Below are 17435 nucleotides of genomic sequence, written 5' to 3'. Positions count from 1 at the left end.
GAAAGATTCCAGGTGCTGAACTGATCTGCCTGCTACGGAAGAGGATTAGGGCCACTGGAAAAAAAAAAAAAAGAATTCTGACTTTAATCTCAGAATTCTGAGATTAAAGTCAGAATTCTTTTTTTTTTTTTCCAGTGGCCCTAATCCTCTTCCGTATCTTCCGTACCCTGCAGTGCAGACGACTGTTAAGAGGAATGGGGCAACGTTCCTCTGCCAAAAGTCCTGCAGCTGGCCTCCTCAGTTCCTAGATTGTTATGGACTGCCTAAGTAGGAGAAGGGATGCTACACAATGATAAACATGAACCAGCACAAACTTTTTTGAGATGTGTTTCTGTCATGAAATTTAAAATGAATTCAGTTTTCCATAAAATGGTAAATTTTCTCCATTCAAACATGTGAATAAAATATGGGTTTTTGGGATTTACAAATTACACATTATGTTTTTATTGACAGCTTACACTGCATCCAAACGTCTTTGGAATTGGGGTTGTAGAAGAACCTTTGTGTTTGCTGTCCATCAGTAAAATTTGACCAAATCAGAACCAGTATTTCAATACATTTTACAAAGTAAGGTGATTCACAGTTATGCAAACGTCTCAAGCAAAACAAAACAAAACTTTATCCATTGACTCAATCTAAAACTAAACATTTATATTTTTGTTTTAGTCAGTTTTGCAAGTGCTTAATGTCTTTTTTTTTGTTGTTTTTATATTTTTTTTAAGTTGGGTGTTTATTTTTCAGTTAATTAATATATGTTTCCAAACCTATTTTTAGTCTTTGGGACAGGATTCTTTCATCTATAATAACCTAACTGCTCAACACTGATTATTAAAACAAAGTATTTGTGCTGCATCTACACCAAAGTGTGTACTTGGTAATATTTCCCCTGGTTGAAAACCAATGATTTTTAGTTGATGGCTGATATGAGCTTAATTAAAGAAAATGGAAATGGTATCATACTGAAGCCTAGTCTGCCTTTTCTTCACTGAACTTATGAAGTTCCCACTGAGTCAAAGATGTATTGTCAAAATTAGCATAACATTTTTGGTGTGTTTGGACTCTCTTGAATTTCCATTGTACTATAAACAAAAGACCACTTGAGTTTGATCCAAATGCAGGGCAGTGAATTTGTAATCACTGACAGTGTTGTTTAAGAAGTTAAAGATTTGTTTTTGTCTGTTTCATTTAGTCAATAAGTGGCAGAGGTAAGTGGCTGGGGTTGAGTCAGGTTGCTTAGATAAGTGAAGGTGAACTCAGACATTGCCAGGGGCACTGACTCAAGGCCACAGCATACTGCAGTAACCTGAAAAAAGAACAAAGTGTCAAAGCGGACAAAAAGTTGTGTACTTTTGTGGTAAATAACAACTTCCTGTAAACACTTTCATGTTCCCCATATAAAATGAAATGAAAGTCTCTGGAAGAGGGGGTTGACGTGAAGTACCCGACATGAAGCATTCTATGTGGTGTGTATGGGGTGGGTGGAGGGGGGGAGGGGTGTTATTGAACACCGTCCGTCATTGGTTGGCTCTAGAGTCACTCTCTCATTACAAGAGGTGCGTAATTACGCTTTGAGCCCTCGGAACTTTGGCACACCTCCACTGTATAATCTGAAGTTCAGCGCTGTCAACCGCACGGTGACGTCCGCAAGACGCTATGAGTCAAGACACAATACGAGGAAATCCCCAAGGCCGAGAAAACGCTGAGAGGCCCCTTTAAATCGACGCTTCCTCAACGCCGTGCCAACAGAGGGAGAGAGAGAAACAGCGCTGATAAACAACAACACGGTTCTCAGAAGCGGCTTTTACCGAATTCAGCTCTTTACTGCGGCCTCAAAGAAACGAAGGTGAGGCCGTATTTTTATATTTAGTCATATTTTAAGCGTATTGTAGAGAAACCGCTGAGTTACTGTTGTTTAGAGACGGGTGGAAAAGCTTTTCTTATTCTGACTATAGCGAGTAGAATGACCGAAGACACGCTTTGTGTCGCTGTGCTGTTGTAGTGGGCAGGAAGGGAGCTGCTACATCTGATAGTAGTAATACAACTGAAAACACGTACGAGTACACGGCTTATTGTAGTGTAAACAGCCGAGAAGTGTTGGGAGACAACTGGCAGAGCTTTTCGCTCTCTCACTCGCGTTTTTTGACAAACGTGTTCACTTTGGTTGACAGGTTTGGCGGACTTCCCTTCTGTAATTTCCAGTATTTAGTCGTCTGTTGCCCATACATTCATCGGTTAATACCATTGCGGAAGTGCGAAGCTTTCCATCACGACACAAAGCTTGGGCTGTGCGGACATCTAGCGGTCAGACACTAAAGGACGCCTCCCAGAGATGTACGGTGCTTCAGGTATCCCCGAGCTCATCCCGCCCAGCGGGCCGCCCAGGCAGCCCGGCCCGGCGGGGCAGTTCAACCCGGGACACCCCCAGGTCAACGGTCACGGTGGCGGGCCCAACCCTCAGAGACTCGGACAGAGGGCACCCAAACTAGGCCAGATCGGTCGGTCCAAGAAAGGTGAGGCTCCATATAGAAGTATGAAGTGATGACCCCACCTACACAGTTTACAATTACACAATGACAGTATAGCAGGCAGCATATGCATTTGTTCTATGCACATATGTAATAAAACATAACAGTAGCAGTAGATATGTCAGAGCTCCTTATTGGCTGTTGAACTGTATTGGATTAGTCATAAATATTTATAAGGTGGATAAAATGTTGCTATTATATTTGTATGTGTGTTTCAGTCAGCAGTGATGTATACAAATAAAGATGTCTCATAGATAATGCAGAACAAGTCAATGGGCAGACATAAGCAAGGTTACAATTAAAGAATTAAGTAAAAACAAATCAAACTCCACTGAAACAAAATCAAGCAACTATAGAAAAAAAAAACACAAGTAGGCGTGCAGCGATACACTGATTGTGCCTTTCACCGTGATATCTGTAAATGGAAAATTAGGTGTTACAGATAAGTAACTAGTTAGATAAAGAAAGTGACATCACCCTTACGTCTTTAATACAGCGTGACTGTAGCTTAGCCTGGCTAAGATAAAAAGCAGAAAACGTAGCTTAGTGGAAATGGCTAGCATGTAACCCTGTGTCAAACAGCTTTTAGGAACATTTGTTTTTAGAGGCAAGCTAGCTGTTTACCCCAATTTCCAGTGGTAATGCTATGCTAAGCTAACTGGCTACCCACAGTGGCTTTATTTTTAACATATAGATACAAGGGTGGTCAATCTTTTTGTCAAATTATTTAAAAAAAAGCAATGTTTGATTTGAACTTACCCTTCTTGCCCCTTTAAATTTCATTTTGCCTAAGTAGCTAATTTCCTGTTTTGTTCTTCTCACCGCAACCGGTCACAGCAGATGGCCCTGCCCCTCTCTGAGCCTGCTTCTGCCGGAGGTTTCTTCCTGTTAAAAGGGAGTTTTTCCTTCCCACTCTCGCCAAAGTGCTTGTTCATAGGGGGTCATATTTTTGTTGTTTTTTTCTCTGTATGTATTATTCTAGGATCTGCCTTACAGTATAAAGCGCCTTGAGGCGACTGTTGTTGTGAGTTGGCACTATAAAAATAAAACTGAACTGAATTGTAGCTAATATGTGATTATTATAATAACTGCTTGTTTGCTTTTTCCTCCTCAGTGGACCTGGATGATGAAGACTTGGATGATATCATGAACAACAACGGGCAGTGCCCTGTATCCCTGTCACCCATCTCCTAAGCTTCACCAAGAAGTGCCAACAAAGAAAACCCCTGGGTCGCCAAACCCACCCCCACACCCTCTGACAGCGATCTTGTCCTTGCTCCTGTCAAGTGTCCTACTGAAGCTTCTTCAAGGCTAAAAAACGGCTCATTTATCGCCTGTTGAAGCCCTGACTGTGTATATAGCGCTTATTTAACTTAACTTTGGTCAGACTGTGAATGAATTCGTATTGCATTGCTCTCTACACTATACCTCGGTAGGTAGTGGACTATCAGGATTTAAGAAAGATTTGAAGGAAGTGTCTATATTTTTTTTCAGAGCTTCTTCTCAAGGGCTACATTTTTAAAGTTGCACTGAGCAAACGGTTAGATGACAAGCATCCTCTCGCCTGCCTGTTTACTGGTGAGGGTTACTGATTACCCGTGGGCTGCTTGTGTTGGAACACAAGCCTGTTAATGTGTATCGGACAGGTGAATTGTTAAGCTTTGGTTGTGCAATGACTATCATTCTCTACTCTCTCACTGATTCAAGTGGTGTACTATTATCCAGTGGATGAAAGCTCGCTAGTTGCTTTAAAAAACAAAAAACAAAGGAGAAAAACTAATGCTAATAATTTATTATTTAAAAAATGAGACACTTTGTTGTGATGTTACGGCATCTGTTTGGTTTTGTTTTTTTACTTGTTTCTGAGCAGGTAACGCTTCAGTCTGTGGGATTTTTATTATGTTTTCAAATGGTGCACTTTGTGGGAATGCCTGTTATGTGCAGTGACATGTTGCAGAATTCTATGCATGAAGCATCAAAACCTGTGACTGGCATCCTGTTATTTAAGGGCTACGTAGTAGACTTTGATAAACCAAACCACCGTTTTGCTCTTCAAATCTGGTAGAGTCAGCGTTTCCCTGAGCTCATTGGTGGTTTTGAGCTGCTGACTCGGCAGTAAACAACAACGGCTTCATAGAGCTTTGTGTGTGTTTCCTAATGCAGGCTTTCCCAGTTTGGCTACATGACTGTGAGGACAATAAAAACAAAATGTGTACAGTAAATGACTTTGATGAAATTGCCAAATGATTCCTGATGCTACATCAGATTGATGCTTAAAGAAATTGACTCTGATTGGCATGCCGACGTGTAAAGGTCAAACTTAATTGTATTTATGTTTATTTATAAAAAAGCTCTAATCTGCTTTGTGAACTACACCCACGTGGTGTGGTAATGTCTTTCAGGTTTAGGTGAACTATTGTGTCAGACTTTATAATTACAGTGTGAGGTCACAGAAACGAGCACCCTCGCTGCAGAGACAATCTTTGGATTTTTTTTAAGCTGGCAGTGGCTCTCTCGGGTTCAGATGGTGTTGTCTATAAAAGGCGGCTCATGTTGATGTCATGTTCCTGTTTTTTGCTGGCTCGTTACTTAATTTGTTGGTGTCATGGGAGCACTGCACCTCACAGCTTGCTCTCTGACTCAAAGATAGTTGTTTTGATCTTTGCATGGAAATAACTTTTCATAAAGCATCCTGGGAAATAAAACATGAATCTTTGTGGAATCTCTGTGTTTCTGTGGTTCAGCTGACTCTGAACTCCTTTTATCACGCAGATAAACTTGCAGCCACTTTATTAGGTACACCTGCTCAACAGCATGTAGACGTGATCAAGATGACCTGCTGAAGTTCAAACAGAGCATCAAAACGGAGAAGAAAGGTGATTTAAGTGGCTTTGAATGTGGGTTGGTTGTTGGTGCCAGACAGGCTGGTCTGAATATTTCAGAAACTGCTGATCTGCTGGCATTTTAACACAACCATCTCTATGGTTTACAGAGAATTGCCAAAGAAGAGTGAGCAACAGTTCTTTGGGTGACAATACCTTGTAGATGTCAGAGTTCATAGGAGAATAGCCAGACTACTTCAAGCTCAAAGGATGCATACAGTAACTCGCATAACATCACTCTAAATGTTTTCATCAATTAGGTGTCTGTAGGAGTAAATTAAGACTCTAAACAACATACTTAAAGCATTAAGAACTCTGATAAAGTTACTAACATTTAGTATCGACTAGTTCATTACTAATAAACTGCTCCCTGAAGGTTATTTAAAGGTTCCACTTAAATGTGTTTTATAAAATGTTCCTTTAAGGTTCTTTAAAAGTTGAAAATGACCACATTCAGAGAAGCTTTGGAAAATGTCACCTCAGGGTTCCCTAAAGGTTCTGAGAATCCTAGCAGATTTTTTTTTTTAAAAGCTGCAAACACACTTCAAAGAACCATTATCCAGTCTTCCATGAAGGTTCTCTAAAGGTTTTACACAACATAAGCTTTGATGAATGTTATGAATGTCTTCAAAAACATTCATGAAATGTCCCCTAAAGGTTACTTTTACTAGTTCAAATGAAACAGAAAGTGCAAAATCTATGAAAAGACTGTCAGTAGAAATGTTACTGTGCTACTGCACTGGAGAAAACAACCATATAACCAGTTTGATGGACCATGACACAGTTAACAATGTTGCATTATCTTTATTATTTAAGTACTGATGGACATGTTAAAAATATTCTTTCATATATTTTCCATGGTGCTGTTATCTGCTAAAAGTATATAAACCTATGGCATTTACAAACATAGAACCAACTGTTCAGAACATTTAAAAAACACTAAATTGTGAAAGCTACAAGAAGCTACAGTGAACTAACAATCGTGCAAATCTACACGAGTAAAGACCTACAGTTGACAAAATAAATAGTTGCAGTTTAACCTCAGTGGCTGATAGAAAGGCCAATAGAGCGATAATGGCGTGATGACTACAACATCAGATATTTTATATCTGAACAGGCTTTGTAACATGCTGGTATGAAAAGCTGTGGGGAGTCCTGTAGCAAGTGGCCTGTGTCATCGCAGTGTGTGAAATCACACCCTGCTCATTGTGACATCTATTTTGGTACTAACAGTTGATATAAAATGCTGTATTGTCACCGTGTTCCTGTGTTGGACAGCGTGTTGACTTGCAGACTACTCACCAAACTGTAATTGATTACTTTCAATTACATGGCAAATGCTAATAAATGCTGGTTCTAACATGAGGGCGCAAGTATTGGCTATAACCCACCATTTAGGCTGCAATTCAAGAGCTAGCCCAAGAGGGTTTGTCTATTAAGTCAGGACATCCAATTATAATGTATTTGTGAAGACTACTTGTAAACAATGGAGGAATGTATGGATTGGGTGAGAGACATCCGTCATTAAACAATTGAGGGTGCTGCTTAATAATCAAAGGGTCATCAAAGGCCTGAACACAAAGTAAAGAAAGTCTTTTTTCAGTACTTCCTGCCTCCATGTGATTCACAATCATCCATACATCTTCGGTTTTCCGCCTCGCTGATGCTGAAGAGGATCATTCTCCTCAGCTTCTTTTAAAGTTCCTGGCTACATGGTTGGGGAATCTCAGACATATTCCTTAGTGCTGCTTGGAGGGCCTGAGCGGGTACTGCCGATGGCTGGGTACTTGGACACTTGCTTCTTCCTTGGACAAGAAGCAGCCAACATGGCCCCACCTAAGACATCTAGGAGAGAACCGCCCCATGCGATGAAGATGGCCGCACCAAACTCAAACCTGGAAAGACAAGGCAACCCCAATCCTCAGCTTCAATATTACGAACAAAGGCAAAACTGATGTGTTAATAAAGTAACCTGCACTGGTGTCATTTATGCAGTTGTTATGTTTCAAAAGCAAGTAGTGCATCAATGCAAAGAGAGTAAGAGAAAGAACATATAGTATGAAAATAGCATTAAATCACAAGATTGGCGTTTTTAAGGGTTTTTTTTAAGGGATAATAGACATGGACTGTCCCCAGAGCTCTATAAGCCGTAGTGAGAGATAAAAAAAAAAAAACCTTTTCTACTATGAGCCTCATTCACCCAGTAGCATAAACACAGATTTAGTTTGAGCTGATCAGATGACATCCAGATTTTTATGTCACATAACTAGCTTATCACTGCTGTAAAAGAATAAAATGCACTGTTCTCTCACACCAGTTTTAGCTACAGTACTAAAGGAAAAACAATTTTTATGCATAATAATACATAAATAATACATAAATCATAATAACAGTAAAACAGAAAAAAAGAAGAAATGGGTGCTTTTAGATTGCTTACTTGGTGTTGACTGGAGTGTAGGGATTATAGAAAGCCCTGATGACATTGTGAGCAAACCAGGAGCACGCTACGATAGCACACAGCCCTGCAAGATCAAAAGTCGATCAACACATCGTCAAAGCCAGAAAAAGCCCAGCCAGGCTTTTATTCCCTTTATACAGTCACCAGGCGGCTAGCTATTGACTCCAGAACAATTAGCTTTTAGTGTTTCTGTTCTCTTCAGAGCCAGTTAGAGCTCTGATCTTAGATTCAGTGCCAGGATTCATTCATTCTAATGACCTCTGGAGGGCCAGAGAAGATCAGTGGGTAGAAAGCTTTTTGGAGTGGGGATCAAACCTCCTCCCACCTACTGTATGATGTGCAGGACATCTAGGCAATTGTGCTTTGATGGAATTACATAAATGGATTCCATTATTTATTGGATCACAGGAAGCTATTACACTGAATGTGTATGTTTTATACAATATAGTGATGAAATACTTACAAACACAAATCAGTGACAATCATCCCTTTTAAATATATTTGGAAAGGAAGACAACAATATTAGCATGTTCTTCCAGCAAGCTCGTGTTGAGTGTTGCTTTGAGTTATTGTAACATATCTACTATTTGTAATGCTTCACGTCAACCAGGACATGGATGGAAAGGTAAATGTTAAAATGTAGTTTTTCCCTGAACATTAACTATAATAGTGTCATTCATTTCTTGGTGCAAAAACAAACGTTTGGGTTTAAACGGGCTATTTTACAATTAGCCGTCTCATATGGTAGCTAGCAAAGCTGCAGTACGTTATCTGGAAAGCTAATTCAAAGCTAATTCACCACACATTCACCAAATATCCAACAACTGTCTTCACAAATATTAGCATGCTCTTCACGAATATTAGCATGCTAACTGGCTAAACCAAGATAGTTAATATGGTAAAGACTCTACCCAACATCAGCATTTAAAACGTTTGCAACGTTAAAAATATTTAAACGTTGTAAAAAGTACACTTTTTCCTGATCAGACGTGTTTCACAAGGTTCTGTAAATAGCTTTAATAACTGACACATGTGCTAAAGCTCAGAAAACACAACAGCAAGCTTTTAAGATAAAGGTTTCTGAATAAAATTAGCAAGTCGTCTGCATTATTGGTAATGCCAAAGTACTCTGAAGATTTATTTTTCTCATCAGGTAATGCTGTAGCATGACAGATTACTTTTTATTGGAGGTAATCTTATAATGTAACAAGATATTTTTCAAAGCTAAATTACCCTGCACAACATCATTGTATTACCATACATGACCCTATGTGAAAACCTTTGGATGATATAACATTTTGACAGTTTAAATCTTACACCAATCAGTCATATATATCTATATACCTATATTATTATATTATTGCTAATATATATTTTGTAATATATCTATATCATGGCTAAAGCACTTCTGGATGGATGCAAACTGCATTTTGTTGCCTTGTACTTGTGACATGTGCAATGACAATAAAGTTGAATTCTATTCTGTTCTATTCTATTCACTGGTCTTTGCCAAATTAGGTTCTTTGGTAAGCTCCCTCACCTCCCACTAACAGGATGATGCCTCCTGTCATGGCAATGCGGGCCTTGCGTAGTCTGTCACTTCCTCCACAAGTGGTGCACTTCATTCCCATGCAGGCTACACCCAGACCTGCAATGGAAACAATGATGCCAACTATCATCAGGGCACGAGTGGCCTGGAGCGAACCTGGAGCAGAGGAAGAGAAAGAAAGGCAACAGAAAACGATGAAGCAGAGGAAATGTAACAGAACAGTGTGGAGCCTGAGAATAAATGACCTTTTGTGTTGTGGAATGTGGATGTGCATTTTAAGAAAATAATTTGTTTTGTTTCATACAGTAATGTCTAAAAAATACTAAACTAAAATGAGACCATTTATAATAATCCTGTTGTTAAAGTGCAAATGAGGAGTCACAAAACAGAACATAATAAAGACTAACAAACAGCCTCCAACATATCAAGGAGGCTTTATGTGGCTGTCCAGGTTGTGAATTACATTTGCATTAGCCTGTGAAGACATTTTAATGTGAGCTTTTCCTGGAAGGGAAACCATGGGATACACATGAGCACACATAAACAGTATGAAGGAACACATCTTACACCCTCGAATGTCTTCCCTTTGAGGAGGCCCGTGGAAACATTGCTGTCATGATTCTCATCTGTCAGTGCCCCCCCCCCCCCCCCCCCCCCCCACACACACACACACACACACACTATAAACCTATCACAGGGTGAGACCCCTTTTGCCTCTCCCCCCTGTCCACCTACGGTAGAACCAGTCTGTGCCAGTCTAGGCCATCCCTGCTCTGCCCAAACAAACAAAACCTTTTGCAGTGAGGGAGTGATGGGTGGAGAGAGGCAGGGGAGAGGAGGATGCAGAAACAGAATATAAATCAGTGGGAAATGCCAAGCAACAGGGTCATTATACAGTAAAATGAGAGCAGAGAAGGATACACTGTATCCTGGCTTGGAGTGTCTGCTGTTTCACATATGCTAATAATGTTTGGCCGTGTGATTACACTCTACAATGGGACGCTTGTAGGACACTGTAGCTTTTCTTGTTCTCAAAAAAAACCCCAGCTAAATTATCTCATAATAAATAAAGTTGTATACCTTTTATACACCATGTACAATGATAGATTTTGTATAAGGCCATTATGCATTTGGTTAGCTCTGTTTTTATCTTATAGGTTGCGGTGGGTGGCTGTAGCTCAGGAGGGAGGTAGAGCAGGTGCTCTGCTGATTGGAAGGTTCATGGTTTGATCCCTGACTCTCCAAGCCTGCATGCCAGTGAAGGCCGCTAACCCCAAGTTGTTCTCTGTCACAGTGTTCACATAAGATGCACATGTGTTTTCTATGCACATAAGAGCACAGAAAACAGTGAATGAGTGAACACTGAGTGCTCCAGGAGAGTAGAAAAGTGCTATATAAGAATCAGAGAATTTATCCTCTGGTATTTTATTGTGTAGGGTGTTTATCCTGAAAGGTGTCTTAGAAATAACATTTTAATTACATAGTAAAAATGGTAAATGGCCTGTATTTGTATAATAAAGCTTTACGCTTTAGTAAACCAATTCAGGCCACTTTTCCCAGTGTTGGTATAATTAGACCTCAAAAACCGATTCAGAGACAGATACAGAGAACAGCCTGAGGCCATCATCATTTCAGCTAATACAGCATGACAGCATTACAACAAACCACTGAAGTGGGCCAACACACACCCATCACGCACAGCTTTAGTATCCACAGTGTGTTATCCTTCATTTAAGAATGTGTCCTGTACTAACTATAACAGCAGATGTGAAAACATTTACATTTTTCATCATCATCAGTAAAGAAGCAGCACTGTCTGTCAGTTTTTTGCTTGTTTTTTCTTTTTGTAGCCAGCTTACAAACAGAGGTCACGTCTCTTCCTGTGAGTTTGAAGATATCGAGTATTTAAATCATTTTTTTCTGTACTTGTTCTTGGGAAGCTACAGTTGAGGTATGAAAGAGATTATTTTGGCAGCAGCCACTCCTGCACTGTTTGCACCATATGTGATATTCTACAGCTGGGGTGTCGGACTCAGTTTCACAAAGAGACACGCTGGGAATTAAAAATGTAATTCATAACTGTAATAAATAAATAAAAAAATAAAAATCCCCTCATTATATCAGTAATTAACATCCTTCTTGTATACAATTGGAGTCACATCCATTTATTTGACATTAAAGTCAACATGTGAATACAAAAACTTGATATGACAACTATATTCAAAAATAAAATAGAAATTGGATCATGTATTTTACATGTATCATAGCGCAAAGGTATTCCTTTCAGTGTGAAAAACCTTTAAATTTATTGTTTTGTGACCTGAAGCAGCTGGAAAATTTGCTTAAAATTAGCATCTGGCTGGATTTGGCCCTCCAGCCATGAGTTTGACCACATGTGTTCTAAAGGATCTCTGTGGTGATGCAGGGCTCAGGTTCATTCCTGGAGCAAATGGCATGTGGTTAAAAAAGGTTTTCCTAGAACGTGCCAGTGTGTTGTTTCCTTTTAAAAGTTAAAGTCATTTTCCTCTTTTTTAAACTTTCCATATAAAATGATGACTAGACAAGACAATAAACAAGGACTACTTAATAATGATTTGTGATGAGCAGGTTGCACCTGCAGGAACTAAACCTGTTCAGTGGTTTTTTTTAAACCAAGGGGGTAAAAATGCGCCACTTACTGTCGAGCTGAAGGATGGAGTCGTAGATTTTACACTGGAGCTGCCCGGTACTTTGGAAAGCGCACGACATCCAGAGTCCCTGGTACATGGCTACAGCTGTGATGATGTTGTCTCCGATGTACGCGGACATCTTCCATTGCGGCAGGATAGTCCCGATGATCAGACCGACAATACCTATTAATGATAGGAAAAATCCCAGCAGCTGGATCCCGGAGTTGGCCATGCTCTTAATGAACCTCTAACAGGATCCGGTGTTCGTTTCACTTTGCTCGAGTTACAGAACTTCTAAAGTGTCTGTTCTTATTAGTCAGGAAATGATGCAAAAGTCGCAGGTAGTGTCCGTGTCCGTGCAGAAGTGTGTGGCGGGGGTCTTTAGTTGGGGATGGGCATCTAAGTTGCTGGTGATGATGGAAGTGGGTGTGTAATTATCATGCCCGCTGATGCATGGAGTCGCAGTTTTCTGTGCTCTGCTGGGAAATGCCCCCACCGCTTCCAGCAAAGCCACAGGTCGTCTTTCAACCCGACAATTCGTCTCTGTGAATTCCTGCGCTGTTCAGCTGCCATCACTCAGGATGAGTAGTCTGAAGTCAACGTTAGTTTTGTTTTGTTTTTTTGTTTTTTTAAACCTAACTTCTCAAAAGTTTTTCTGTGGTAACGTATGAGACTGAAAGGGCATATTGAAGCGTCAAATAACATAAAAAACACTGTTGAACATTTTCTAAGAAAGTTATTAAAGATCAAAACAGGAACAAATATGTGACAGGCTGCTGAATGTGCTCTTTCTGCTTATGTATGTCAGTGTGTGCAGGTGTATGTTGGAGACACAATTTGATGATATGACTCAAACCTATAGTAAGTTTAACTGTAAGAGTTAAATGTACCGTTGTGTAGCAGTTGTACCTGCAGGTGTCTTGGCCTTGCTTTATTTAAAACAATGTTTTAAGTAAATTCTTTACAGAAGTATGCAGTGCATGCAAGAAGTACCAAAACATACCCAAAGAGGAACCTTGCTCTCACTCAACAAAACAATTAAAGCTTCATAGCGGCATCTACTATGTCTGAAAAAAGGAAGCCTTGAGAAATGTGTGACCTTAGTCTGAATGACGAGAGAAAATTATGTTTCTTTATTGATGAGGATTTCCCATCTCGCTGTATTTATCAGGTCTTTCCTTACTGCTGTCAGACCCCAAAACAAGGACTTCACTGCTGACCAAACACACAGATCCACACTTGTGCAATAACACTAAGTGCAATTCTCTTTTTTTTGACAACTTTGTATTTTATTCTATATATAGTATATATATAGTATCTTATTCTTGTTATCTTATCCTATTCTAGTGTTTTAGGTTATCTTATCTTATCTTATCTTATCTTATCTAAAAAGGGCAAGAACTGCAAATCCTAAACTTCAATTCACTGCAGTCTGTGTTGACATGTGGCTCACCCAAACGTTTAATCACAACTCATATCACCACAAAAGCGGAAAATTAAGTATTTTCCTTAAATTTACATGACTTCACTTTGATTTTTAATCTTGTTTACGCGATTCTCCATCCACAGCTTTGACTTCCAAATTAACTTCTTTCCTACTTACAGTGAGATAGAAGCTTATCACAGCAGGTAGCTGTACATGATTGCCCCAGATGTCCTCACTGACACAGCCCCAAAGGGATTTGTGTTTCCTGCTGGAATCAAACCTTTTACTTGTTAAACTAATGTGTTCAACACCACGCTAATGAGGTCAGGATTGAAAAGAAGCTAAAAAAAAAAAAAAAAAAAAGAGGAATAACCAGTAGGTTAAGAATATAAAAAGAAGAAAGTCCACATGGGGCAGTTTCATACAAAAAAGGAAAATTCATCGAAACAGAAGAATATCTAATCAGAAAAGTTAGCAGAAGAGCATGCACTTCATGTTTGGAGAACTTCTCAGGACTTTTGTAGCCTTACATGTTAAAGATAATTACTAGTACAATTATAATAAGTAATGAAAAAATCATACATATAAAAAACATTAAAAACTGGCCTTTTAATTACTTCCAACAATGGCCAATCCAAACTTTGTTTGGACTCAAATAATGTCACAAATGTACATTTATTAAATTTCAAAAAACTTTTCATGGGGGTTCTTAATAATATATCATAATATATGTATTCTCTTAGGTCCACTTAACATACCAGTTTTAGCCACTTCCTTTTGTGAATGGACAGAAACCAAGAGACAATAGCACGTATTGTCCGGGTCAGATGTCAGGGTCAGCACTGCAGTGTGTATGACTTCAAGCTGGGGATAAACAATAGCCCTACAGTAAAGGGAAAGGAAGTAATAACCCATAAGCCTGGAGGAAGTTATTCCCACTGCCAGGTTAATGGGAATGTGCTCACCTACTGGCTGGATTACCTATTTAAGATGTAATGAGGCTTTTCAGATTGCTCTCGCAGCTCTGTTACCCCCCTTACTCGGCCTTCCTCTGAACTTTACATTTTGTCACGTTCTCGCCCTTTCTGCCCACTTTAAACCACCTCATAACTCTTTTCTTCTCTACTGTATCCTGGCCTCAGGGCTCTGCTGTTAAGACCACCAAATGCTTCACTGTTGCTGGGGAGGAATGAACACATAAAGAATCTCTCTGTTTCTCTCTTCTATACAGTAGAAGCTGATGAGGAGGAGGAGGATGAGGCAGGAGGTTTTTAGGGGTGGAAGACAAACATCTGAAAAGGTGAGCGCTGGGTGATACGTGGAAGAGGAAGATGAGCGGGAAGACGGTTAGGGGCTCAGCACTAGCAGTGCTGTTGCTACTGGTAACCTGATTTATATGATGTCCTCTTGGCTGCTTTTCCACCCAGGTCTTGGACTGCAAAGAACAAAAAATAAAAGGAAGAACATTGCTCTTTCCACCCCTCTTCTCTATCTCCTCCTTTCTCTTTTACTACTTTCTTTTTTTAAAAGCGTAAATACACATTCGTCTTGCCGGTTTAGCCGTTGCTCAAAGCTCAATAGGAGGTGAAGAAGAAAACAGCTAAATCAGACCAACAAGGGGCACTAACAACATTCTCTCAGGGGCCCTCCCTCCTGTTACTGAGGCCTTGCTTGGGTCTGAAGTGAGCAAGTGGAGTGCAAATCCCATGATTAAACTCTAAGTGCCCTTGGAAGTCACTGAGGCATTAGCAATAAAACACAGTGGGCCCACAGCTTTTCCCTGAAAGGCTCTCAGTGCATAAATGAGGGGATGGCGCCTGTCTCTACATGTCCCCTCTCTTCTCCACCTTCAGTTTCCTTATACAAGAAGTCTCGGCTTTTGTGCAACAACAGGACAGGACAAATAGATTGTGTTCTTGGTCTTGTGGACTTCTATTTTGTCTTCCCTTGTAGGTAGCACGACATGAAAGAGACACTGTTTTCTCTTAGGAGCTGCATTCTTAACAGAAACATTTTCAGACAGTTATCTGCAGGATGTACAGAGCCTTATCAGCAGGAGGATTTGAAGAAGAGGGGCATCCTTTTCTCAGTTTTATATCTCTCCTGTGCATTTTAGGTAGAACACATACGTGGTCACTGTTAACTGTGTAATGTGTGCACTAAAGTTTTGAAAAGTTCTTGACAATGAATGACAATTGAATGATTAGAAAGCTAGATTAGTTTGTCTTTAAACTGTACTTGCAAGATCCAGAATGTGCTGATTTTCTAAAAGTACACACTGCTATATGAAAACTGTAAGCTGTGTTTCCAGTGGTTTTGCCTTTATTTTATTACTACAAATATACTACAACAAATTTCAGGAGAAGTTAACTGAAGGGCATTCTGATACTAAAACTGAATCCAACAGGCTAAAACCTTCTCAACTGCCAAATCTTAGTCAGCACGACCATGAATTTAAAACCGACTCTAACATATTTTTAGTTGAGGTCATATTGGCAACAGTACAACAACAAAAAAAAGCTATGCTGAGTTGGGACTGTGGACTGAGCAAACTCTCCTGTTAAAGTGGAACTAACTCTATACTCAAGTCATGTTTATAGCCTCTACACTTCACTTTATTCCTTTACAGAATATGTCTTGTTGACTGTGGAGATGAGTCTCAGTTTTAAAAGGTTTTTTTAAAGGCACATTCTTATTGAATATGATTACAGTAGTTCAACTTGAAAGTAACTAAAACTTGATTATCAAACAATCTGTCCAAAACTGAATTAGTAGGACGTTTCTAAGGAGACATGCATTGGAAAACTGCTTAACTAACATTATCTCAACAATAATCATTAGTTGTTGGTTTAACCCTCATCCATCTGTCATATATATGTATGTATGTGTGGGGTCCATGGGGGCGTTTGCTGTGAGAAGCAAAATAATAACAAAAGCAAAACTTATTTCTTCCCAAAGCATCATTGATAATGCAACTAATGTCATTAGTTTTGCCCATTATGCAAAATGAAAATATATTTAATGCAACTTGCAGCTTTTTATCAGGCAATGTTACCACTTCTGTGGTTTTCTGTCATTTTAAATATGTTTGTGATTTATATGATGAACCAGTCGAGGTAATTTTGACCCCAATATAAAATAACTGAAATAACCACAGAAATTAGCAAAATAAACACCAGGCAGCGCACATATGTAATCTTGGTCCTGGGTCTGTCCTGGAGCTGTCTCACCACCTCCTGGGACATGGCCAAAACATCTCACCCAGGAGGCATCCTGTGCAGATGGCCATACCACCTCAACTGGCTCCTTTCTATGTGGAGTAGAAGTGGCTTTACTCTACTCTGAGTCCCAAACGACCAAACTCCTAACCCTCGCCTACTGCCCCAGTGCAAGCTAGAAGTCATGACTTGACAAAGCCAACGGAACCACATCATTTGTCTGCAAATATTATGAACAGAGTTTTTATTTTCTGTGGCTGTAAAGGGACAAGAAACAATCTAATTAGACTAAAGCTAGCCAGACGGAATGGGCAGTTGTAGTATTTTCCGCATGCTATGCTAGCAATGAAAAAAGGAGCAAATAGTTTCAACCTTCCTGTCTGTGAATCAGGGGCAAAGGAAACTCTTTGGTTAACTAGATCTTCCAACAGCGTACTTGTCAGTCAGCAGGTGGAGGTTTCCTAACTCCTAGAAAGGTCATTGCTGCTCAGAGTAAACATGCAATGTAGCAGTATCTGCTCTCCTTTTCATGTGTGGTATGACCGAGGCATGCTGCAGCTCTCACAGGTACAGTAGATCCAGCATTGTCTCCCACTTCCCATCCAGGTAATGAAGTCAGCAATGAAGTCTTTCTTTTTTTAAAAACGACTGTCAGTGTGCACCTAGTCCCCTGGACACGGTGTGTTAATTTAGAGCCCATGACAAATA

General features: G+C 39.7%; 1 protein-coding gene and 1 long non-coding RNA gene across 2 annotated transcripts; one reads left to right on the top strand and one right to left on the bottom strand.

The window, feature by feature from the left end:
• Nucleotides 1-1564: 1564 nt before the first annotated feature.
• LOC146675358 (uncharacterized) lies at nt 1565-5241 on the top strand. Its single transcript, XR_014910264.1, has 3 exons — nt 1565-1843; nt 2169-2510; nt 3640-5241. It is a non-coding gene; the product is annotated as an uncharacterized LOC146675358 (long non-coding RNA).
• A 942-nt stretch (nt 5242-6183) lies between these two features.
• cldn7a (claudin 7a) lies at nt 6184-12482 on the bottom strand. The gene is made up of 4 exons (XM_085402507.1): nt 12093-12482; nt 9406-9570; nt 7845-7929; nt 6184-7302 (listed from the first exon to the last, which is right to left on the bottom strand). Exons 1-4 carry the CDS (start codon nt 12313-12315, stop codon nt 7134-7136), a joined length of 642 nt encoding a protein of 213 aa, XP_085258633.1. The 5' UTR covers nt 12316-12482; the 3' UTR covers nt 6184-7133.
• Between the last annotated feature and the right edge of the window lie 4953 nt (nt 12483-17435).

Source organism: Rhamphochromis longiceps, linkage group LG3 (assembly GCF_057381845.1).
Source record: "Rhamphochromis longiceps isolate RC_006_pf linkage group LG3, R_longiceps_female_GT1.1, whole genome shotgun sequence".
In the NCBI taxonomy this organism is placed as follows: Eukaryota; Metazoa; Chordata; class Actinopteri; order Cichliformes; family Cichlidae; genus Rhamphochromis; species Rhamphochromis longiceps.
The sequence above is the reverse complement of the archived record's forward strand: the minus strand, read 5'-3'. Positions and strand labels throughout refer to the sequence as shown.